The 27,247-nt window shown below is 36.8% G+C and overlaps 1 protein-coding gene across 1 annotated transcript; it reads left to right on the forward strand.

Moving 5' to 3' along the window:
- Nucleotides 1-10,379: 10,379 nt before the first annotated feature.
- LOC145665964 (ATP-dependent DNA helicase PIF1-like) lies at nt 10,380-11,300 on the forward strand. The gene has a single exon (XM_081733070.1). The coding sequence runs from the start codon at nt 10,380-10,382 to the stop codon at nt 11,298-11,300; it is 921 nt and encodes a 306-aa protein (XP_081589196.1).
- Nucleotides 11,301-27,247: the final 15,947 nt, after the last annotated feature.

Genomic DNA, 27,247 nt, shown 5'->3' on the forward strand with positions numbered 1-27,247 from the left:
TTATGGAAATTGACTGGCGCATGCGCAGTACACAGACAGTTCAATTGGATGGCGAGGAAGGAAAAGCTAACACACTGTTATAATGTTTCCCTCGCAAGCAGTAGTTCCCAACCGAGGGACGGCGGGACGCACTTCGTTCTCCTGGGGTGGCGTGAAGGGTTTACGAAGTCCCTTCGTTGTCTTACATTTCTTGAATGATTATACACAATATCCAGTCACATCTACACATTTGGAAGTGATAAATCGTAGTATAAACAAACCGTCCTCCACACACAGTGATTGTTGCTTTTCCAAGATTATAAACTGAAACACTTTTTATTTCAATAGAATATAAAAGTTTCAATGGGAGGGGTTACAACCCCCTCAACCCCCTGGGTCTTCGATATGTCACCGCCTAAACTGTAACGTTAGAGTTAGAATCGAAAAATGGAGACATGTGACCTACTAAATATATTTTTAGTTCATTATACATTTTCATAAATAAAATATCCACAATTACAATGACAGTAAATGCTAAGTAATTATTGTAAATCTTTGTACTTTCATTTTCCCTCTTTCTTCTCAATTGAGCTTGAAAAATGTAAAAATGGGAGGTTAAGAACTTCAAATATTACGTATATTTTAGCGTATTACGGAATTATATTTAATAGAATCCGGCAGGATCACAAACAGAAACGTCAAGAGGAGGTAAAACCAAATTGTATTGTGGTGGGATTCGAACTACTCTTGAATGGTGTCTCAGAATCTCCAGCCGAACGCCTTAGTCCACTCGGCTAATGTGACAAGTTGAAAATATAGTAAGCGTGTTTCATGTTCAATCTTTTGTTACAGTATGAAATTTATTTTGTATTCTCTGAAGTTTAAGCCTATTTTGGCCTGATGTAATAGTCTGTTGAAATTGTTTTATGTTTACGGTATTCTTTACTTTGACGAATGATGTTGTTAATATAGATTCTATTACGTATTCGTTCATAAATATTACAGCAATTGTCAGGATTATTTATGATCTTTCATGAAAATTGACTGGTGCATGCGCAGTAGAAACAGAAAGATGCATTTTACCGACATTTGTCATACACGCCAGAACGCAAATTTCTAACAGGTTCTCAAAATGCCTCGTTCTAAAGGTTGTGGAGAACTGTCTATTGCTCTGTGAGGAGAAATCATAGGCCGAGCAAAAATGGGACAAACTGTGCCTCAGGTTGCTAGAGATCTGGGATGTGACAAGAAAACGGTCAAGAAATGGGTTCAGCGACATGAAGAATGTGGTGAATGGTTCAGGTCTCGGTCAAGAAGTGGAAGGCCAAAAGTGACAACTGCAGCTCAAGATCAAGCTTTAGTTACAGAAGTAATCAACAGACCGCTACGCCACACGTCAATCCTCTTAGACAAAGCCAGAGAATATAATTGTTCTCACGAAACAATAAGAAGGGGGGCTGGTCTACACTGTTCAAGACCCGCTAGGAAGACTCTCCTGACTGAAACTCACAAGGCCAGACGAATGGAATGGGCACAGAATAACATACCCCAACCTCAGTCATATTGGGACTTAGTCATCTGGACCGACGAGAAGGTTTTCAAGTCTAACCAACAAGGCAGAGTTATATTGTATAGACCGCGCGGAACCAGGTATGTTGAACAAAATATTATCAGAACTTCTTGTTCAGGACGAATATCAGCACACTTTTGGGGATACATGACGGCTGCTGGTCCTGGAGATTTGGTTGCGGTGCCTGAGAGAATGAACAGCAGTGTTTACATTAATATCCTCGAAAATACGTTGTTACCGTCCTTAGAAAGAAACTTCCCCGAACAGGAAGAATATATATTTATGCATGACAACAGTGCTGTTCACACTTCCCGGTAAACACGAGAGTGGCTAAGTGAACATCCAGAGTTAATTTGTATTGAGTGGCCCCCTCTATCCCCAGATTTGAACCCAATTGAACATCTGTGGGCCTACATGGTGCAAGAATGGAAAGAGAGACGTGAAGACAGAGACCAAACGTTTCTTCAAAATCATGTTATGGAACTGTGGCAACATTTTCGTGACACACCGTCGTATTGCTCGAGACTTGTATCTAGTATCCCCTCCAGACTTCAAGAAGTTACTGACTCTGGAGGTGACTACACTAAGTACTAGTGTGTTATTTTTTGTGTAAACATTTATTTAAGTTTAATTTGTTTATTATAATTTTTCAAGAACAATACTTTCGTTCTTCATTCTTTTCCTTTGCTTGTTTACTTATTAGTTCGTTAAAACGTAAAGGAAGAGTAGTATATCTTCAAAAAGTATTTGCGAATTTACTTTGAACGTTTCTAAGAATACATTTACTTTTTTTTTCTTACTCTATATCATGCCCAATATTACTTTCATTTTAGTTAATTAATAACTTTATTTCACATCTCGGATAAAAGTATTATTGTCTTTTTAACGATATTTTCCCTTTTGATTGTGTAATTTCTAGTTTCATTGAATTATCTCAATTCGAATGAATAAATCACATTTTGTTTATTATCCCTTCCTTAGCTAAGTTCGAATTCGAGAACAATGTGGTGTAAAATACGTTCTTTATTCTTCATATTGTGCAGTAATGACAATATTAATTATTTTTCATGAGTCCAGTTGATTAGTGAGAACTTGGACAAACATTAACCTGGTGATTCTTTACGCAATGACAGGCGTAAAATACATTTTAGCTGTTCTTTATACTTCACAGCGATGAAACATTCTAACAGTGTGCTAGCGTTTCCTTCGTAGAGTGCAGTAGCGTAGCCAGGATGTGTGTTTGGGGGGGGCAAGTGCTGTTATAGGTACACATAGAAAAATTACAAACAAAAAAATATATAAACATAAAAATATATTAAAAAAATTACAAACATCAAAGTACCAAAGTACATTGTCGGACCTCTTTGGGGGGTGGCCGGCCCCTCTGGGCCCCCCCTTCCCTACGCCACTGGTAGAGTGATTATTATCAGTGTTGGGCAAAATCAATTGAAATCAATTGCAATTGATCAATCAATTGAAAGTAATTGCTCTGAAAATCAATTGCAATTGATTTCAATTGAAATTGATTTCAATTTGTAATTGACAATTAATTTCAATTGCAATTGAATTCAATCATAAAATTTGCAATTAAATTTTCGTCAATTGTTAATTGTTAATTGGTCACCAGGCAATTGAAACTTTTAATTGTTAATTGTCAGTTGCAAAGGATGCAATTGAAACATTTAATTGTTAATTGCAATTGACAATTGAAACTTGTAATTGTTAATTGTAATGGTTAATTGCAATTGAAATCATCAATTAAAACTGAAGATAAGAAGATTTGTGTGTATTGTGTTGTCCACTTGTTACTGTTTTACATATTTCAAATAAGGTACTTATAAGAAATGCTGGATACCTACCATCCCTTCCCCCCCCCCCATGGGAAGAAAGCCGGGAAACTAAGTATTTTTAAAAATATATTATGTTTATGGTTCTATCCCCCTCGAAAGAACTCTATATGCCCGTCATGCATACAATAGGAATGGACACCAACGAGTTCGAGCGAGTTTTCTTTAAACTTCTTTAAAACTCGACTTCGAGTCTTCTTTAAAACTCGACTCGACTCGAAGCAGACATCTTTGAGCTCGACTTGAGATCTCGGCTCGAAAAATTTCCCCCAACTCGACTCGAATTCGGATCGAGTTTCCAGTCGAGTCGAGCCAATTCGAGCTAAATTCTTTGTGTAGTTCCAAGTACTACTATCTTCAAGTATCCTACATAGACTATATAATTATCAATGATACTACTACTACTACTATAATTAATTATCATTATAACACCGTGTACCTGTATAAACATGGAATATAGGCGGTTTGTATCGGAATACTAAAAATTAGTTGACTGTCGATCTCGGTCGTCAAGAAATCTTCAGGAGGCAAGGACATCGGTCACGAGGTTCTTGGTTTGAGTTCAGGAGGAGCAAGTATTCGGGCTCGAGCCAAAAATTATTAAAAGTTATGGGACTCCAGCCAAACATGTTCAAAACTGCTCGACCCGGGTTTAGGGTTGTCAACAGCTCAAGCGGCTCGCTCAAAGCTTATTCACTTATCGAGCCGAACCGAGAAGTGAGCCGAGCCAACAGCTCATCCAACCGAGCCAGCTCGAGCCGATGGCTCACACGAGCCGAGCCGAACCGAGCTGATTGCTTACCCCAACCGAGCCGGTTCGAGCCATCGGCTCAGTTAAGTTGACTCGAACCCAGCCTATGGACTCGTTTCAACGGAGCCGGTTCAAGCCATTGGCTCAATTGAGCCCAGTCGATGGGTAATCCCAACCAAGCCAGTTCAAGCTGTACGCTCAGTTGAACCGATCCGAGTCGGTTGACATCACTATTCCGGTTGGGCTTCTACTTTGGCTAAAACATTGGACCGTGCAGTTCTCAGCCTTGATGGTAAGAATTACAAAAAAAATATATGAAATCTTTAGTTTTACGTCCCACGATTATGCCGGTTAGGCTAAAGGAGACGGTGATGATAGGAAATGAATGAAATGAAGAAAGTGGGAGGAAACGGGAGAACCCCGAGAAAATCCACGAGCACGGTGTTTGTCCACCACAAAGTACAAACTGCGCGAGCTGGGATCGAACCAGGGACCTCAAGCATCGGAGGTGAACGCTCTACCACTGACCCACCGCGCCAACTGGTAAGAACTACAGTATATACTTATATTGGTGCTCACGGCGTCATTAACTTGTTCCGCCACCAACGAATTTCAAGGTACTTTGTTTGCATCTTTTGTGCTTGTTTTGTGTCGCTTTATGCGCCTATTCCCACATTTTGTGCATCACCGGAAGTGGGTCAAAATGGGCCTACAAATATGGCGGAACAAGTTATTGCTCTTCCGCCACCAATGAATTTCGAGATCGTTTCCTTCACATCGTTTTGTGCCGTTTTGTGCGTCTACTTCCGTTTTGTACGTCGTGGGATGTAGGTTAAAATGAGTCCCCAAGGTGGGACGGAAACGATTAACAGTTCCGCCACTATTAAATCTCGAGGTCGTTAATTTCATTTCGCGTACCCTTTTGTACGTCTATTTCGACGTTTTGTGCGTCACTGGAAGATGGTCAAAATGGGCCTCGAAGGTGGGACGAAAATGACCCACTGCTCCGCCACTACCGAATTTCAAGGTCCTTCCTTTCGTATCGACTACTGAATTTTCGTGTTGTTTCGTGCCCCCATTTCCACGTTTCGTCCGTCACCAGAAGTGGGTCAAAATGGGCTTCCAAGATAGGACGAAAATGACCCACTGTTCCGCCACTATCGAATTTCGAGGTCGTTAATTTCACATCGCGTACCCTTTTGTGCGCCTATTTCGACGTTTTGTGCGTCACTGGAAGACGGTCAAAATGGGCCTCGAAGGTGGGATGAAAATGACCAAGAGTTCCGCCACTACTGAATTTCGATATCCTTCCTTTTGCATCGACTAGTGGATTTTCGTGCCGTTTCGTGCCCTTATTTCCACGTTTTATGCGTCACCTGAAGTGGGTCAAAATGGGCTTCCAAGATGGGACGAAAATGACCAAGAGTTCCGCTACTATCGAATTTCGAGGTCGTTAATTTCACATTGCATACCCTTCTGTGCACGTATTTCGACGTTTTTTGCGTCACTGGAAGACGGTCAAAATGGGCCTCGAAGGTGGGACGAAAATGACCCACTGCTCCGCCACTATACCTACCGAATTTCGTGGTCCTTCCTTTCGCGTCGACTAGTGAATGTTTCGTGTTCTTATTTTCCCGTTTTGCGCGTTACCAGAAGTGTGTGAAAATGGACCTCCAAAGTGTGACCAAAATGACCCATTGTTCCGACACTGTCGAATCTCCTCTGGCCCCCACCAACCCCCAACTAATACCGCGAAAACTATGATTGTGACACTAACATCTGCCATTTTCTACTACTTTTTACATATGCCGGTAAAAGTCCCTATAATCCTCTGGTTCCAATTTTGAAAAAAAAAACAATGCCTCTGGCCCGCAGCCGATGGGGGCTGTATTTGGAAGTCAACGCCTGTGGAAGTATCACCATTCATCTCAGCGACAGCGAAAACTATGGATTTGACACTAATATCGGTCACTTTCCATTATTTTTACATGTCTCGCAATTCCCCACCCCCGGTGACTCCCGGCCTGCATACAATGGTGGCGAAATTTGAAAATCATCGCTAATGAAAGTATCACCATTGATCTCAGCCTCTGGGAAAACTACGGATTTGACATCGGTCATTGTGGATTATTTTTACATGTCTCGTGATCCCCGTTATAATGCCCCCGTTTCTTATCTGATGGGGGCTAAATGTGAAAGTAAACGCGGTCTTGAGTTTCACCAATGAGCTCAGCTACCCCGAAAACTATGAATTTGACATTAATATCGGTCATTTTCGAATATTTTTACATGTCTCGGAATTCCCCCCTCTGGTGACCCAAGGCCCGCATACAACGGTGGATGAATTTGAAAGTCATCGCTAATGGTAGTGTCACCATTGATATCAGCAACCGCGAAAACTATGGATTTGACACTAATATCGGCATTTTGGACTACTTGTACGTTTCGGCATTCCCCCCCCCCCCCCGTTGACCCACGGCCCGTAGCCGAATACGGTGAATTTGGAAGTTAATGCGATCGGAGTTTCACCATTGATCTCAGCGACCGCGAAAACTATGAAATCGACACTGATATCGGTCATTTTCTACTACTTTTACATGTCCCGGTAAACGCCCCCCTGAGACCCCCTGGTTCGAATTTTTTCGAAAAAGCTTTGCCTTGGTGTGGGACCTGGACCAAGGTATCTTTGACCAAAATTTGGTAACTCTCGGTCGACTTGTCTGGTCCCCAGGCCGGTACCGGTAAACGTCCCCTGGAGACCCCCTAGTAAGGAATTAAAAAAAAACTCTTCGTCTTGGTCTGGGGCTAGACCAAGCTACCCGTGACCAAATTTTGAAAAGTTTCGGTCCACTCGTCTCGTCCACAGGTCGCACAAAGATAGACAGATAGACACACGAACAAACTCTATTTTATTTATATTAGAAAGGTCAGATCCGCCGTTATTGTATTAGTGCGGTGCTTGAGCTATTGATCGTAAAAATTCAAACTCCGATGAGTGATAATTTTATAGGCTTGTTTTATTACAAGTTTAAACTCTTTAGTCAGTATAGAAGAGAGCGTGAATCATGGGTCAGAGTTAGGGACAATGGGTTTTGGTGGGTCTGTGGGTCACAGTGGGTAAGAGTGGTTTATGGTGGGTGGTGGGTCAGAGTGGGTCAGGGTGGGTCGTGGGTCACGACGGGTGGTGAGTCAATTGGTCGTGGCTAAAGTTTTCATTGTCCCACGCCCTCTCTGAACTACAGTGTTGAAAATTAATCAGTGAAAATCAATTCCAATTGATCAATCAATTGAAAGTAATTGCTGTGGAAATCAATTGCAATTGAATCAATTGCCAATTAATTTCAATTGCAATTGAATTACAGAATTCAATTGCAATTACTTTCCACTGCAATTACTTTCAATCAATTGATCAATTGCAATTGATTCTCCTTTTTTAATGGCCAACTGCAATTAACAATTAACCATTACTTATTTCAATTGTTAATTGCAATTAACAATTAAATTTACAGATTAATTGTTAATTGTTAATTCAATTGAAATTTGCCCAACACTGATTATTATAATAATCTCTCTATGGTTTCCTTCTTCGCCTTCCAATTGAACTGTCTGTGTATTGCGCATGCGCCAGTCAATTTCCATGAAAGATCATAAATAACCCCGATACTTTCTATAATATTTACGAAAGAAAGTGTAATAGAATCTATATCAACAACATACATCATTCATCAAAGTAACGAAAACGTTCATGAAACAAATTAATATATATATTATATCAAGGTAAATTAGGTTTAAATTTTAGGCAATAGAAAATGTTATTCTGTAATAAGAACTACTACTCGAAGCCTTTGCTATAAACACTAGTTGTTACCATAGCCGAGTGGTCTAAGACGTTCGGCTTATAAAGCACCATTCGAACTTACTTCGAGTCCCCGCCGGGTACAACGCCTTTCTCTCTCTTCTTTTTCACCTGTTCTCGACGTTTCTGTCTGTGTTCATGTCGGATTCGATTAAATAGAATTTCGAATAGAGACCAATATATATGATAAATATCATTTATTTGCGAGTCTGCACTCGTGCAATATACATTTTCGAGATTTTGATTTTGGAAATGACGTGTATATAATATTGAATAGTAAAAATAGTAAAATAAAAAAAAATATTCGTATAAATATTCATTAATTAATTAGTGTTAAACATGGCTTTTCAGTCAGGATTATATAGAGAAGACTTACTTCTAAGTGCAATCCGAAAACAAATATTTGAGTTTTAATCTGACCCAAAGTTGGTAACTTACAGGGTAATTTATACATGATTGGTATTGTAATTTTTATGCTTTTATTATAATCCTGTATGTTATGATTTTACCAATTCTAAATGTAGAACGAGAAACAAGTGTAATATTATATTTGTTACGAAAAACTTTTAAGCAATGATGCTTTCAGGACGTGATCTGAGGGAGAATTTGAGACCCCTCTCGAGCTAAGAAATTTCCGCCTTCAGGACCACATATTCGATCGTGCTCAATGTAGACTACCAATGTTTGCCCTCCACCCGCATATTGAAATTCCCCCTGAGGATAATTTTCTGAAGTCACCACTGTTTATAAATAGTTTTTTGTTACAAATCAGAGGATAATAGAGTAGTGAGTATACTTCATTTTTTTAGCTATGGATTTAAGATTCGCAATTCATATAATGTTCCGTTCTAATCGAATTTGAAACAAAAGAAGTTTTCAATGAATTACTCAAAGAAATATTTTCAGCCTCCGGATGAAAATAGGAAGACACTTAAAAAAGAAACAACTTGCTACCGGGTTTGAACACACAAACATGTGATTGATAGTGTATCGGCCCAAACCACTCGACCGTTTTGTATGCCTTTGCACATCTTCTTTTGCCTTTTGTGAAAGCAGTTTACTATTCCATACTCGCTTTTGTTTATTCCGATACGACTATGAGTTCTCAGTAAATATTTGGACGTTACAGCTCTTGCAATGTATAAAAGTGTTTTTAGAATAAATCACAATCGATATTATGTCCTAATAATATACGTAAAACATTTTGAATTCGTGAAATGATTGAGGTTGGACTGAGCGTAAATGTTTTCATAGTTAGGAGCCTGGATATGCAAACCCGCTTAACGTGGGGATTTAATTTTGTGAAATTTGGTACATGATGAAGATAGTGTTTACGAGGTTGATAAAAGCAAGTGGTTGGGAAAACAAAAACGTCCGTATTTAATCAACCATTACAAGTACAACCCCGAACAAAATCCGGAGCTGTATTTCCACTCCTTGTTGCTAATGTTCAAGCCATGGCGAAAGTTGGATGATCTTTTGAGTGGTTTCAGCACATACACCGAAGCTTTCCATGCTTGCAAAGACACCTTAAAGGAGGGCTTGAAATACGAAGAACTACAAAATGATCTACGCGAGAGAGTTGAACATGTGTTTGAATTAATAGAAACAAAGATTGCTGAGCTTGATGCTGGTGATGAGATTGAAGATTACGGACCTGATAACCCGGTGGATTTTCAGCCTAATGAGCTAATATCGGCTATGGAAGATTTAAAAGCTGAAAATGTTATGATAGATGAAGACTGTGGCGTAGAAGAAATGGTTAGACAGCTTAATGCAGATCAGAGACGAGTTTTTCAGTATGTTATGGACGGAATTTACAGCAGTGAAAGAGGAGGAAATCCCATTAGACAATTTGTAAGTGGAACAGGAGGAACTGGTAAAAACTTTCTTATTAATACGATAAGAGCTTTGGTTAGACAAAAACTTGGCAAAAATGTAGCAGTATGCGCTCCAACTGGAATTTCTGCCTTTCACGTAAATGGTGTCACTATATATCGGCTGTTTCAATTACCTGTTGAACATGGTAGTGCCGCGAAATTTAGGTTCTTGTCCGATGATGTTTTAAAGACAGTGCGCGCGGAAATGCAGAATACAGTTCTTTTTGTCATTGACGAGATTTCTATGTTTTCTAACGTTACGCTCGTTTACATTCATATGCGAATGGCAGAAATTTTTGGCACTGCTGACGAACAGGATGGTTAGTTTGGAAGGAAGCATATTCTATTATTTGGTGATCTGCTTCAGTTGCCGCCCGTGCATGGGCATCCTGCATATGAAACGCTTTCGAGACAACAAGTTGAAAACTACATCGGAGGTATTAACGTAATCAATCTGTGGAGAGAGTTGTTCACATATGACGAACTTACGATAAACATGCGCCAACAAAATGATCCACAATTTACTGATGCTCTGAAAAGGATTCGTGTAGGCGCACTGGCAGAATGCGATGTAAAATTGCTAAATTCTCGAAAGATCTCTTTCAGGAGTAGAAGCATGGGCGGTAGGCTGCGAGAAATTACGGAACTGTTTACAAGTCTTCATCCTGAAACTGTTTGCCTGCTTCCAACTAGAAACATGTGTAGCATACTTAACCAGGCTATGTTAGAAAATATACCATCCCCAGAAATAAAATTGCTTGCTCAGGACTCTAATGAATGTCCCAGGTATTTGCGAAAGAAAGTAGAAGCAGCATTGGAAAAGGCAGTAGATGACTGCTCGGTGACAGCCGGTCTTGAACATACGATTGTGATAAAGGTAGGTGTGAATGTGATGCTTCGACGTAATATTAACGTTACTCTAGGACTGGTGAATGGCGAAATTGGTGTGGTCGAATCTGTTGCTTGGGATGTTGATAATAAGGAAAGAGTAAAGTCAGTTCGCATCAGATTTGCTCATGGTTTAGTGCATGATTTGGAGCGGACAAAGGCTAAGTTTCACTTAATGAATAAGGCATACATACTTCGAGCTCAATTTCCAATCTCAATTGCTCATGGCATTACTGTTCATAAGAGTCAGGGTCTGAGCTTGAATAGCGTTGTCTTAGACATAGGAACGAGTGTATTTACGTGTGGACAATCCTATGTAGCACTATCACGTGTGAGGTTCCTTACCGGACTACACCTAACAAATTTTGATCCGAGTGAAATAAAAGCTTTGGAAAGTGCAGTGAGAGAAATCAACAGATTACGTATGAATTATAGACCGGATCTAAAGATCGTTGATGTGATTAAAACAAAGTACAAGCGTGTAAACGATAGAAAATGGACTTGGAATCCTTTGGCTGAAAAAGTCTAAGAAGAAGTTGAAAGTAACAGGTCAAGACGAACTACCAGATCTGTTACGAAGAGGAAAAGGAGTATGTCGCGGAGACACGATTAAGTGTTTTAAGGAGTTATAATGTAATGTGGCCAACATTGAACTTGGATTGGTGTGTGAAAACTAACTGATTGATTTGTTTCTAAAACAAGTACATTAGTGTTGATTATTGTTATGTAAGAGTCCATGGATTAGATTCCCGTTGATGTCAGCTCAAGGACTCATCGTTAATTTTATAGATTTTTAAAAACAAATCGTTGATGCATCCTAAAGCTCTGGGAATGCTTTTGTAATTTTTATTTTTTATTTTTTATTTTTTATTTATTATCTTTGTACAATAGACTCATATACATTATGCAGACTTCATTCTCAGTTCATTTCCACAAACTTTCCTCTTAAAGCTTTTCTTCATAATTTCCTTCCATTGCACCTCGTTGTTTGTATTTTGCTTCCCCGTGTCAGCTTGTAAGAAATATAATTGATTTCGATGTATGAGATTAAACTTCCTAGTTGCTTTGTAACGAGGAAACTAAACGTTCTGAGACCTTTGTCTTCCGCAATGTTGGCCTACCATGAGGAGTTTCCATTCGCTTTTCTGTAACATTAAAAGATTCTGCTGGGTTCAATGTCTTCAAATGTGGTTTAGAGGAGATGCATGTATCTGAGGTTCACAGCCTTCGTGTACAACACCCGAGATGACGACGACCTTTTTCATAATCGTGAGAGGTGTTACATCGTATCTAGTTGGAGAATATCTAAGCTGGGACCCGGAAGACTTTCCGAGAACAAAACTACCGACCGAGGAGAAAAAAGAGGATTGGAGAACTAAATTTCAACGGATTCACATCCAGAAGCCAGACCATGTATTTTCACCTACAAAGCAAGTCAAAGTACCAAGCAGACAATTGGGAATTCTTACGCAAACATTCCGAAAGTTCGTCCCCTACTCAATTCATATCTCTGTACCTTAATCTTTTTAGTTTACAGTACCTATTTCAAAATTAGTGTTCATCTTTTATTTAAAATTCTGTAACATCAACTTACATACCCTAGTTAAATAGTGCTTAACTATCTTCTTATAGCTATCAAGCCTGATAAATTTATCCATAGTTAGTTTAGTTTTGAACTTTTAACATACCATTTACGAAACGTTTCATTAGAGACATCACAATGTCAAATCTTGTATCACAAATTTGGCGATGGAGACAAAAGGCCGAGGACTGCCCTGCTTTCCACATTCGGCTAGCTACCATTGGATACGCATCAGATCAAACCAGACGGCAACGTTTACGAGTCTCAGCTACCGCAGCAGTGGCGTGTTGGAAAGAATTTAGGATATGTCCAGGAATCGAAATCATGCTACGTGGTACTTTACGTAATGGTATCCCCTTACTTGATGATAGCTCGGATGTGGGCTTGCTTGTAACCATAGTAGTCCCGAAATGGAAATTTGCTATATTAATGCAAAAATAATTATAACAAAAATGATTTGAATAAAAATATAAATTAGGATTTCTTGAAACAAGTATCAGATAATCTTCCATATGACACATTATGACTCCTTTGAAAATGTATAATCCTAAATTTCAGTGCAGCAATATGTTGCAATTAAAATTCCCAATATACGATATTAATAAGGTGTACTACAAAAAGAAGTGAAATATGAACAAAAACACCAGAGATGCAAAAAGTGCAGCCAAGTTCGTCAGCCTCAAAAAGTGTTGAGATGAGGATGGATGAGCCAAGTTCCTTAGCCATTGCATCTGAAAGGAACACTGGAACTTGGCGCGAGGTGTCTAACATATTCGAATACATTAAGATGTCTGTTCCTAGTTTCACGGCCAGGACATTTCAGCCTTAAGGCTAGTGGTGACCCCCAAATCCACCACACTCACAAACACCACCCCTAAGGCTCGTTAACATAATTTACTTTGACACTTCGTGGAGGAATATAAGTTTTCCTTGTCTGGGTTTCAAACCACCAATCTTATTGCAGTATACTGTATAAGTGCCTTAGCGCATTAGCAAAGTTGATATTCCAAAGGTTGATGGTGGTCCCAAACCCACCACGCCCACCACCACTATCCCTAAGGTTCCTTAACATCATTTTACTTGACACCTCGCGCCAAGTTCCAGTGTTCCTTTCAGGTGCAGTGGCCAAGGAACTTGGCTCATCCATCCTCATCTCAACACTTTTTGAGGCTGACGAACTTGGCTGCACTTTTTGCATCTCTGGTGTTCTTGTTCATATACTGCTATTTCAAGAATTTTCATTTTGAAAACATTAGCAATACTGACAGACTGGAGCTGGCTAGTGGTACCAACCACACTAAATTCGCTGTTGTGTCGAATCATGTTTATTCCAAGCTTTGTCCGTAGTATATGCATGCAATGGCCAGGCAACCTTTCCAGAAAATTTATTTTAGAATGTTTGGAAACACTGGCAATATGGATGCTTGTGGGTTTACACTAACATACTACAAATTAGTATGGGTCGCAGTCTAATTATGTCAGCCAATCCTGTAGACTTCATGTGAAAATCTTGAATCTTTCTATTGGTTGGCAATGGGAGACGGAGACATTGACCCTATGTTTTCCATTGTCCAATGCTGCTTCTGTTACATTTGTTCTATATTCGTTCAATGTCATGCATGCCATTTGCTACATTATGATATTTACACTTGATTGGCAACACTGACAAAATAGGATGGTTAGGAGACGATAACACCCAAACGTCTTTTTGCTATAGTGTGATGTTTCTGCCAAGCTTGGGGTATAAACGTCTCATCGTACAGAACGTGTTTTACAACTTCTCATTTTTACAATTGGTTGGCAACACTGACAAACTGAGGTACTTAGGAGAGGAATACGTCCACAGTATATTTTCTTCAATGCCGAATTATGTTTATGCCTCGTTTCATGGATATACATACAGTGGTACAGAAACCATCTTCCACATTGTATTTACAGTTCGTTGGAACATTGACCAAATGGGTACTTCAGGATGCAGAGGTGATATTGTCAAACCCTTGATCAAGTCACATTCTAGCAATGAGCCAAAAAAGAACATGATGGGCTAAGGCGCTTTCGTGTTATGCTTCGTAACAATCACTTTTATTCTGTTGAATATATAGCATATATAGGGTCACAAACACCAAGAAACCGGCCCCTTATAGGGTCAAGTTGCGGGTTTCCTGTGATTTGAAAACGGTTTCGTACTTCTCATGGTAAGAGCTTTCAGACGATATATATAGGTTTTTCCCAGGTACTTGGTCCTGGAATGGAATCATCCCTAATTCGTGCTTTGATTTAGTGCTTTTACCATGGCTTCTTAGGTCTTCTGATCTGAGAGTTTGTAATTCTTTTCTTTAGGAGCAAGTGAAAGATATAGTATATAGGCCTCCACTATCAACATTTCTGGACAAACGTCAGAACCGTATTACAATTGCATTTACGACCATTAGAAGGAATATGCTAGAGCGCGTGTAGGGCGAATTAGACTACCGCTTAGGTGTGTAATGAAAAGAAGCCACATCGAACATTTGTAAAAGTAAATAAAAAATTGGACAGCTTCTGTATATTTTCATGTATTATTTGTTATTGTATGTGTTATAAATTTTTAATATAGCTCTTTCAAACCCGATAGCTCATTCCTAAACTAAAATGCAGTAAATTAAATACTTTTTGTTAAAATCAAGACTTTCAAAGTGAATTATCTGCTCCAGATTATCTAAGTTGCTTCCGAAATCTGTTAAATCGAGATGTGTAAAACCAAAGGAAGAGTATTTACTGCTCTATTTACATAGTATTTGTTTAGGATGAAATCACATGCATACTTGATTTTAATAAAATCTTCCGTAAATGTTATATTGTTAATAATAATTAAAAATTACTACGACGTCCGCGTTTTTGTAACATTACCTGGGAAATTGCGATTTTTTATTTGCGGGGTTATTGTTAGAAGAGTTGTGAATACTGTTAAAAATGGGAAATAAAATATTTAAAAGAAGCGCTCCAGCTGTGGTTGAGGATGGCCAAAGCGAGAACAGTGTTGTATTAGGGGCCAGAAAGCCTAAAGTATCAAAATATAATGAGGCCATTCGCAAATTACGATTAAAAAAGAGATTAACAAAACGTAAAAAACTTTACGTCGGCGACGACAACGACAATGATGATGTTGAAGAAATGGAGTATATGTGGACTGGAGAACGATTTGTTAAATTAGAAGAGATTACAAAAACATCTCTTGTGTTCAAAACAGTGAAGGAAGGACGTATAAAGGAAGGACGTAAAAAAAAAAAAAGATCGAATGCAGAAGCCATTATATCAGGATAAAGAATTGCTACAAGAATATAGAGCTGATAGAAAGAAGTCATATATGAGAGATTATCAATTCATGAGGGAGCTCGGCACTGTAAAGGAAGCAAAATGGGAAGGAGAAGAAGATTTCCTGCAGTTAGACTTTTTCACAGTGTTCGTAATCGACAGGGACAACAAACAAATGCTCTTGAAAACAGTGTTAGAGAAATGCCCTTGGATAGATGACGACGTTCAAAAGGAAAGTTTTCAATGGAATGAACTAATAAATGCTTGCGAGGATAAATTTTCTCTCATTGCTATTCAACCAATTGAAATGCAAAATTATGTATCAAGTAAAATCAATATAGGTAATTATATTCATAGGCTTTCTCTAGTGTTTGCTTTGATGTCAATTCAAAGCAGCTTAGTATTGCGAGAGACCGTTCTTGGAGCGTTTTTTGGAATAGTGTGTCTAGTTCTGAACAACCAACACAAGAAGCACTGGGACGGTAGTTCCCTTGAACCCTACCAGTTGGAGGAAGATGAAAAGATATTGGAAGATGTCGCATGAAATGCTGAACAAGACGATTTACTAGTTATTAAAAGTCATAGTGCATTTAATGGAAAGCTGCGGAAACTGTGTGTGTCCTCTGCATTGTCTGTAATGCTGTAATGTGCGTTATGATACTGCGCAGGACAATGTAAAGTGTTTTTCAGTGATCATACAGCAAATGACATAGTTATTCAGACTAATATTGCTATTTTATGATTAGAGAGACGTTTCTAAACTTATTTGTTTTCATAAAGTATACCAAAATAGAATATTATACAGGTGCTTTCGTTTGTGGTGTTGTGGCTAATGAACTATTTAAATAGCTTGTTCCACTAGCATTTCAAACGCTACACATGACAATACGACACAAACAAGTAAATAACTACGAATGTTCTCTAATGGAATTTATGTGTGAAAAACTTGAAGAAAATAAGTGACTCAGAAAAACACACATACGTGGATCAATCAAAAGTCTGACATCAGATCAGCTTCAAGAAGCAGCTAAAACTGTTTGAACAACTACTTACCATTCGTCAGATCATAAGACAGCCAACAGCATTCTTCAAGTACACAAACTAGGATAATTTATAAAGCACTCTTATACGTGTAAACCGACGAGAGACCTCAAAAAGATGCAAGATATCTAATTTTTATTGGCAATTTTTGCTCCGGAACGTTTGAAAACTATGAATTCCAAAGGCCTATTATCAATTTAGGTAATTACTTGCAGTAAAAGCTATTGCAACAGATTTTGAGAAGAAACAGGAAACCAACAGTGTTCATTCTTTCGCTAGCATGTTCAACGTTAAATAGGTGCAACTCTTATCAAATACTATGTCGCCAAAAAAAATGCTTGATGACGTTAAGAAATAATATACAATCATCAATCTGACTAATTGGATATTATAGTCACAGGATTCTACTTTTTTGTTTAAAAACTGTTTGGATATTATGGTTTACATGAAGTTTCTTCAAGAACAAATGCATTAACTTCGTCTTTTGCTGAGCATTGGTTTAAGATGCGTTATAATACAACTCCAAATATTCTGTTTTTTTTTTTTTTTTTTTTTAATTTTTAAGAAAGAAGACAGTTTCGTATGTTTGGAGACGAAGAAAAACTAAACAGAAGAAACTGCTTTTATAAAGCATCTTTTATATACTCCGTACATCTCCATGTTTCAAGATGGTACAAGAGAGAAGTACATGGATTTGACAAATATAAACTATTCCGTAATACTTTCTTGCAACTCATTTTTTTAAAGGGTAGATACAATACTGCATCTGAAGGAAACGTTTCGTTTTAACGTGTCAGCTGAAGATAAACTGAAATAAATGTTTATATAAACTCAATTCGAACAAACAGCAATTTAAGTAAAACATATTGTAATATGAAAATAATGGCAAACATATATTTCTTTAGCAACATCTGCAGCTAGTCATCATCATCATCAAACAAATATTTAAGAGTACAAAGAAACATCAATTTTTTGACAGTAAAGAAGATGTATACAATGCAATATAGATTATACGAATCTAGACCATCGAAAGATTCGTACTGCTAATTTTTCACACTCAATTTGATGATTGGGGGTTAAAATATAATGATTGAAGTTTCATTTGAAAGTAATTAAGATACACCATAGAAAATCAAATCTACAGTAATTTAAGTTTTCGCAACCACAGAGATTTCAGGATGAATAGTTAGGAAGTTACATATAATAGCGTGAACATCTTTAGTCATCAAACAACACAAGAAAATTTCTGTTTATTTAGCTAAGTAGTGAGTAGATATCTTGTTCAATACTGAATCGTATGACACATATTACAGTTTTTGCATAGAAAAATACAGGAACAGTGATGGTGAATAATGGTCGTGGTATATCATGAATACTGGATATGTTTTTCTCTTTACGATTCCATTTGGAAGTGAAAATTGTTGTGTGATCTATCTTTATTTTCTCAATAAAACTAGTTCTAACAAAGAAAGGAGTTTGTTTATTCCTTTTTTATTTTCCTTATTTATATATTCCTTCCGTTATATTTAGTTTGATACGATAAAAATATTTTTAAATCTAATCTTTTAAACATGAAAAATTCAAAAATCTTAGAAAATGTTTAAAACATTAAATTACGAAGGTGAGTAAAATTTATCTACACTTTTCGTTCTACAATTCATTTACACAAAGGTAGTGGTTCAATATGCACATCTGTTTTCTACATAATCCCCTCATTGTCAATGTACTTTGTCCAGAGGTCCGTAAGCTTGCGTATTCCTTCCTAAAAAGATTTTCGGTTGGTCGCGAAGCCATTTTTGGGCTTCTTTCTGCACGTTTAAGTCTACGATTGATGGGAATATGACCGATGTTAAAAGAGGACGCTACCTCGTCGATGGTATCTCGCCTATTAGCAAGAACCATCTCTCGAACAGCAATGCCAGATTGAGAAAACGCGAAAACCATACGCAAGATAAGAATCGACCGTTTTATCCCCCAGGAGGACCTACACTAAAATTTCTTATGAAATTCATTTACTTTTGTAAATATATTTACTTCTTTTTATTGTATCATCATCTTTTTTTGTATTCCTTTGAAATTATGCATAATAAAGTAGTAAAAGTAGTAGTACATTAAGACAATTATTTTAAAATACAAAATTAATGTTACTTTGTAGCGTGGCAAAATAGCAGAAAAACTTACAGATTTGTCAATAATCAAACTTGAATTTATAATTTTCATCATCCAAAGGGATGCTGTCATTTTCTTTGATTGCAACTTTGTGTTCGAACTACGAGGATAAGTCAATAAGTATCTGCAACAAATTTTGATTATTTATTATCACAAGAGTTACCATTTTTCAACGTAGTCACCCTGCTTTTCAATGCACCTGGTCCACCGTTGCACACGATTTCTGATACCGTGTGTTTAAAAAAATGGTTGGGCAGCAAACCACGGATTCATCGCTTTTTTCACCTGGTGATAAGAGCTGAATCGGCAGCTCTGAGAGCATCTTCAAGTGGACCAAACAGATGGTAATCAGACGGGGCAAAATCGGAACGATATGCAGGATGCTCCAACACCTTGAAACTCTGCGTCTAAAGAGTTTGAGAGGAGTGGGCGGTAGTATGTGGACGCGCATTGTCATGCAACACAAGAACACCTTCCAACAATCGATCTCTGCGTTTATTACCAATTGCAGGCTTCGACTTGCTTACCAGCATATCACTGTAACTTTTCCTATTTATTGTTGACCCCTTTTCCAAATAATGTTCCAGAATTGGCTCTTGTGAGTCTCAAAACACTCTGAGCATCACTTTCCTTGCAGGGTCTTGAATTTCTTCTTGACGGGAGATTCAGAGTGCTTCCATTCCATGCTATGACGTTTGCTCTCTGCTTCAAAGTGATAAATCCACGTTCATCTCCACTGATGATTCGCCTGAGAAACGCTTCACCTTCCTTCGTTAGCATAAAGGTTCAGTAGGTGCTGACAGACTCTCACACGATTTCGCTTGTGCTCTTCATGGAGTTTTTTCGGAAACCATCTTAGAGACTGTAAAAGTTGAACATGTTATGCATGATGTTTTACGCAGAACCATGACTAATCTGTGTTTATCACACTCAAGGGAGGGGGAAATTACACCCTCCTATCTTGCCCAAATGACGCCCCTGGAACATCTTCTTACAATTACGAGGAAACAAAATGAAATTCATTGAATAACACTCATTTCTGTCATTAGCTTTTAGAGCTTTGCACCCTCATTATTTTTGCACAAAACCTACTGCCGTGATTGACGATTTCCATACATTTCACAAGGTGCATCTTTCTAGCTTGATGTGATATGCAGGTTTTGAAGAAACGAAATAATTCAAATAAAGATGTTTATGAAGCTATGGGAACGTTTTGTGAGATTTTTTTATTATTCCAGCTCAAAAAAGTTATTTCAGAACAAACGAATGAAAGAGACGATTTTAGAGCTATAAAGCTTGTAAACATGGTTCCTGTTTTCTCTGAATGGTAAGAGTGTAATACGAGGGGTGACTGAAAAATTTTGAGCCTAACATAGAAAATGAGAATCTAAAATAGAATAATTATATGTATTAGAATAGTACAACCTTTTATATTTAATGTGTATCAAGCTCTTGATTCTAGGTAATTTCTTTTGTCTTTTACAGGCTCTTGAAGTGAGTGAGATGGCAGAAGTTGGAAAAATGGAAAATCGAGTATAGGTCAGTCATAAAGTATCTGCAATTAAAAGGAATGTCGGCGTCTGAAGTCCACCAGGATATGTCAAAACCGTAGGTGAATCTGCCCCTTCATATGCGATCATCAAAAGATAGGTGCAGGAATTCAAACGTGGTAGGCAGAGTGTTGAAAATGAGCCGAGATCCGGGAGACCATCAAGTGCTACCACCACGGAAAACATTGGCCTGGTACTTGATATGATCATGGAAGATCTCCGATTGTCAACTCGACAGATAGCAGACAGGCTGGGTATATCACAGGAGCGAGCAGTTGGTATTCTGAAGAATGAGCTTGGTTTATCAAAAGTTTCTGCTCGATGTGTCCCACGTCTTCTGACTTCCGAACAAAAATGCACTCGGTACAGAAGCGAAGATATATACTTGTTCATGAAAGCGCTAAAGAGAAAAAAATGCACATCCAACCCTGTTCGAAGGTACATTGGCACGTATTGAATCAACTTGTTTGCTTTGCAATGTTTTGCCCTCAGGCGAACTACTGGCGATCGACTAGATAAGAGTCAAAATAGAAAGAAAGAAAGTAAGTAAAATATATGCTTATTTCATGGAGATATGTTTACTTCTTGGCATTAAGTGTTTGAAAACCAAAACTGTTTTGATCATCCATTTTCTAATTTCCATAATAAGAGTAAAAGGAAATGTAATTGTCATATATAGGAAGAAAGAAAGAAAAAAACATATTCACACAGATAAAAAAATCAAATATTCTACTTATCTACGCCTTGACGTTGAGTGTTTCAAAATTGTTCAGAATGTTTTTCTTAATTCCAATAGAAAAATAAAGGAATAAAAAGAATTGTTAATTTCCATAGACAGAAACATATAATAACACAATAAATATATATTAATATATTAAATAACACTTACAACAAGAACAACATAAAATATTTCAATCTGTCTTGGCACTTCCAAATACTTAGAACTTGTTTTCTTTTCTGCTCGTGAATACTTCATATCTTGAAACTAATATTAATCTTGAACAAAACACTTTACAATAAACACAAAAATTTTGTTATAACTTAAAATCTAATAGTGTGTCCACGCAACATGATTATCTATCACCACATTGCTTCGATGACGCATGGAATCAATTATTGATGAAGGACGAAAGGAATGGGACAGGAAGGAAATGGACTGGGACCTGTATGTTAGGTGCCATCCCGGCATTTGCCTGGTATGAATGAGAAAAACCGAAGAGAAACCTCACTCAGAATAGCTGGACTGAAAAAGCTGTTACACCTTTACGACCAAGTGTCGCCGTACATATTATTGTGTACCACAATGTGTAATCAAACAAAATATTTCAATTGAATTTTAAAATGTGTATAAAATAGGCAATGTATGAAGTGGAGGCAGTTTGAATATTATTTAGGATTCATAATCCAATGGAAAATTTAGAGTGCCTTGACTTCTACAATGCAAATGACCGGTTATGACTTCTAAAACTAGGAAGACGCAGAGAAAATATGCAAGAATGTTGACGGAAAAATCATATAAATACTACCGAATTCTCTTCCGGATAGGGGAAGTTCTATTTTAACGTCGAAACTCTGCAAGTCAAATTATTCATCACTAATTTTAATACTCCATCCTTCTATCAATCAGAGGTTCTGCTCATCATCGTTACCAAAAGTAAATACAGTGAAACCTGTTTATGTTGGCCAGCATCGGTTCTATTGAAAAGTGGCCAACTTAGACAGGTGGCCAACTTACAGAAAATAAGTATAATTGTAGTATTTTTAGAATAGGATTTCTAGTATTACTTGACTGTAAAATTTTAATAATCAATGCCACAACAGCTACTTTTTAATAATGTATATATAGAGAGTACTCATAACAATATACAGTACTAGAAAAAATTACTACAGTATGTTTAATATACGTACTAGTCTGGTACACTGAATATTCGTATTGAAAACACATTAACACAAACCATAAAATATAAACTGTATTCAGTTTATTGAAATTGATATTGTATCACACTGAGTTATTCAGGTTGAAAATAAGAAAAGCAAAATTATAAATTGAACAATTTATAAGGAGTTTATATGCCTTTTTTCGACAGTGACAATATTTTCTGTTGATACCTTTAGAAAAAATAGCAAATCATTTATTATACAACTTTCATTCATGGTGGTTCATTTTAAACGTATTTCTTTTATTCTTTTTGGCACTTACGCACATTCTTGTTAATGAGCTACAAGTGTTTTCCTCGGAGCAAAAGATGTTTTGGGAAACATGTTAAAGAAATTCATTCTCAAAACCACCGCTACATTTCGACAAGCCGTCAGGTGCCAACAGTTGACAATTGACATGGTTAGCTTTATCCTTGAAAATTTATCGGAATTACTAAAGCTCCCCGTTGATGAAAAAAGCCGATGGGTAAACAAATACATACACCATTTCCTGAATTCCTATACGTGCTTTTTCTTATTCACATCATGCAATTTATTATTATCATCATAGGATAAACATTGCTTCAATATGGCCAACTTCCAAGATAGACAGGTGGCCAACTTACAGAGGAATAAGTAACCAATGTCTTATGGGAAAATGCAGGTTCAAGACGAGCCAGGCCAAGATAAGCAGATGGCCAACTTAGAGAGGTGGCCAAGTTCACAGGTTTTACTGTATTATGTTGAATTCTGGTACTTATCTGACGAAACTGAGGAAAAAACAAAAATGACAGTAAATTGGGGCCAAATACAGTTGCTAGTACCTTTAATACTACTACTACAATAATAATACAGAGCAAACTTATTAGAAACTTGCATCTAAGGTTGCCAGAATGTGGCATTTTAAAGCAAGGCAGGTGGACAAGATCTTTCAAACAATACTGTACAAGACAAGATAAGGACAACCGCAATAACTTTCCCGTTCCCATTAATTAAATAAAATAATAATGTTAAAAATAATAAATGTTAATAATAATAAAATAATAAATGATATTACTAAAATATTTCTAAATAATGAGCAAGACTGCCTGTGTACTTTGAGATAATAGTATGAAAAATCCACCTCCAAGAGTAAATCCACTTTTGCAAAATTTTCAAGCAGAAACAGCTTACGCCATATTATAGAGCTGCTAGTGAAGTATTTGTTCATGAAATATGAACAAAACCGGCTCAGCAGTTTTCTAAAAACAATCTTTATAACAAATCATCTCGACATACACAAGAGTAAAAAATCTTTTGCAGAGTGTTTCTTTACAGACCGTTCATACCACATTATAGCTTTGCTAATAAAACATTTATGGAGGTATGCGCATAAACGAGGATAGTGGAAGAGCACGCTTACACATACAATACTTTTAGTGTCACTCAAAATTCGTTTGAATATGCTATGTTCTGACAGTAATTACTTATATTCACACTCTCATTCCTTCACAAAAAGTATTTCACATCGTACCTTACCTATAAATTTTCTATTTCGTAGAACCGCCTGCTCGAGTGAACAAAATGTCGAGTACTCATTCTATGCAATTACTTATGGACTACAAGGGTTATGTTTAGCAGAAGGGGTCTAGAAGCACGTAAATAACAAAATTTACAGCAGAAACTGATGATGCAAGTACTTAGGCCTAACATAACGTAACCAAATGTAACCTAACGTAAACTAACCTGGACTAACGTAAACTAACCTAATATTAGTGGAAATAAGCGAAATCCTATCGTTTTCTTAGAAATTATGCTGAACCCTTACACTAATATAGTCTAACATAAAATAACCTAAACACGCTGGGATAATTTTGGAACTGGGAGGCCAAAATCAGGTAAAATCACCATGTTTACAGGAGAAATGAGTTGATGTTACGTAAGTATAATTACTAAGCACTAACATAACATAACATAACCTAAACTAATCTAACCTAACCTAAAACCAAGCCGAAACCATCAGAAACAGAAAATATATGAAGAAAGTACGAATTTTAAGTAAAGAATTTTGGCCCATCAAATCCAAATATACCACCCTATTCTAAACTAAACTAACCCAAACTAACCTAATCTACCTACACAATCAAAAGATACAGAACATACAGCAAGAAATCACGAAATTTAAGTTAAATGATGTGTCGGACAGATAGAAGCCAGCAATTACAAAAATTTGTTACTTCCTGGTAAATTTTCAGTACTTTTTAAAACTAAGGTTACTTTTGGTTAGGTTACATTAGGATATGTCAGGTCAGGTTAGGTTAGGTTCATAATTGAAATATCGCACCCGATACAGGATCCCGCCTTAGGTTAGGTTAGGTTCATAATTGAAATATCGCATCCGATACAGGATCCCGCCATTGGTTAGTTTCGGTTATGTTAGGTTCAGAATTGAAGTGTCGCACCCGATACCTCAAAACGGTCAAACTTTAATTTGTGTATTCGTACACCCTTACGTATTATTCCGCGAAGAGCAAATAGTCTATCACATATTTTTCACCCCCCAATTACACACACTGATTTTCGATATCACTACGAACACACATTGCTCACACTTCAATTACCTTTTCGTAGCATGGAATAATTTCTCTCGTACACATTCTGTTTTTTTTAACCTAATTTTGGCCCCCATCAGTCCGACATAACCCGAAACAATTGCTGGATCCCTTCTGCTAAACATAAGCCTACTACTTACTAATGCTCGGCTTTTCCATAAACCGTATAAATTGTAAATTCAGCGCGTAAAGTCGCACTTGAACATTTAACTGTCACTTTACAAAGACTTTGCAACTTTGCGGTTGCAGAACATCAAATTGCAAAGTTCTACAAAAATAATAGTGGAACTCAAAAACCCTATAAATATTAGAACTGTACTGTCAGTGGTCAACAAATTAAAAGGTTAATAATTAATACTGAAGATATGTATGGGTTTTCTAACAACATGCTAAAGAAGATAATAGACATAATAGTTGAACCTTTGACCTATTTATTCAATTGCGTACTTCTCAAAGGTGGATTTCCAGAGTGACTTAAATTGACTGTTACAGTTCCTATTTACAAGAAAAATGATAAAACTGAGCTTAATAACTATCGTCCAATATATTTGGTACCAATAATATCTAAGGTTTTTGAGCAATGTATTAAGAATCAATTGTCAATATATTTTGAGGAAAATAAATTATTTCATAATATGCAATTTGAATTTAGACCTGAGTGTTCCACGACTAAAGCCATGGAAAATATAGTATCAGAAGTGTTAGAAAATTTGGAGAACAATCTTCATGTTGGGGTTACATTATTAGATTTGAGTAAGGCGTTCGATATCGTGTCACATAATATATTAATTGCGAAGTTACACTATTATGGTATTACTGGCTTGCAATTATCTTTAATTGCATCGTATCTTAGTAATAGAAAACAAGCTGTTCGCATTGGAAACGAAAAGTCAAGTTTCATGTGTGTAACAAATGGTGTTCCACAAGGTAGTGTATTGGGCCTCTTTCTTTTTCTTGTATATATCATATAAATGATTTTCCAAGTTTTTTTGCTGAATAGTTGTGTTTTATATGCTGACGATATTACTGTTGTAAATTCAGACAAAAATATAATTGATGTTCAAAGTAGGAATAGTCAAATGTTATTGTCTTCTATATGATTTACATGTAACGGACTTACAGTAAATCAGGATAAAACAGAAACTATGTACATTGATCTTAGTAATCCTACGAATCACTCAGATACACGCAAATCTGTAGAACTGTTAGGAATGCGCGTCGATTCAAAGTTAAATCGGAATGAACATACAGAAAATTTATGTAGAAAGTCATCCAGAGTATTGTTTTTATTGCGTAAATTAAAAACTGTAATTAGTAAGAAATCTCTTATAACATCGTACAATGCTTTTTTTTCATGCACATTTGGAGTATGGAATAATATTCTGGGGTAATTCTCCTGGTGCACAGAATGTCTTCAAATGGCCGAAAAAAAAGTAAGAATAATTGAGGGATTACCTAAAACAGCATCATGCAAGGAAGTGTTTAAGGAAATTCAAATTATGACAGTGCCTTCTTTATTTATTTATTTATCGATGTCTCATGTATATAAAAGAAAATTTAGATAATTTTAATCACCGAAGTGATGTTCATTCCTACAATGCTAGGCATAAAGACGACCTTAATAAGTTACAAGTTAGGTTAACCACTACTCAAAAGAGTTATAAGTATACAGGTATGAAATTATTTACTGTATTGCCACAAAATGTCGCACAATGCCTCACGACAACTTCAAAAACTTTTGTAAATCCTTCCTTATAAGCAATTCTGTATATCTCTGATTTTCAAATCTCTGAATTTCAAAAAATCTGTTATCAAGACAAGGATGTTATAAATAGAGGATCTGCCCATATGTATCTTCATCCTATTAAATCGATGAAGCCAAAAAACAAACCAGCATCGGCACGTGTGATTGGCTACTCTCGTCTCTGCCATCGTCTGATTGGCTACTTTCGTTTCCGCCATGATTGTTGGCTCAAAACATTGCGATCCTATTGAGCGGAGTGGGCAGAGTAGGGGTGGCGAAACTGTGACGTATGGCTTCAAGATTTTGTTGTAAGGGCATATCCTCTATTTTATAAGATCCTTGTATCAAGAGTTGAAAGCAAGAACAATGATATCTATATCTATCTATCTATCTATCTATCTATCTATATCTATATATATATATATATATATATATATATATATATATATATATATATATATATATATATATATATATATATATATATATATATATATAGTAAGACTATTCATGGCTTTGGATTGATTGTTTTAACAAAAGAGACACTGACCAAAGCTTAAAACCGACTTTATTTTAAATTACAATTTG

The sequence above is a fragment of the Thermobia domestica genome, chromosome 12, assembly GCF_964235325.1.
Source record: "Thermobia domestica chromosome 12, izTheDome1.hap1.1, whole genome shotgun sequence".
Classification (NCBI taxonomy): Eukaryota; Metazoa; Arthropoda; class Insecta; order Zygentoma; family Lepismatidae; genus Thermobia; species Thermobia domestica.

Bases quoted from the DNA above. Each gene is read 5' to 3' on its own strand.
- LOC145665964 (XM_081733070.1), top strand. From the start codon at position 10,380: ATGCGCCAACAAAATGATCCACAATTTACTGATGCTCTGAAAAGGATT.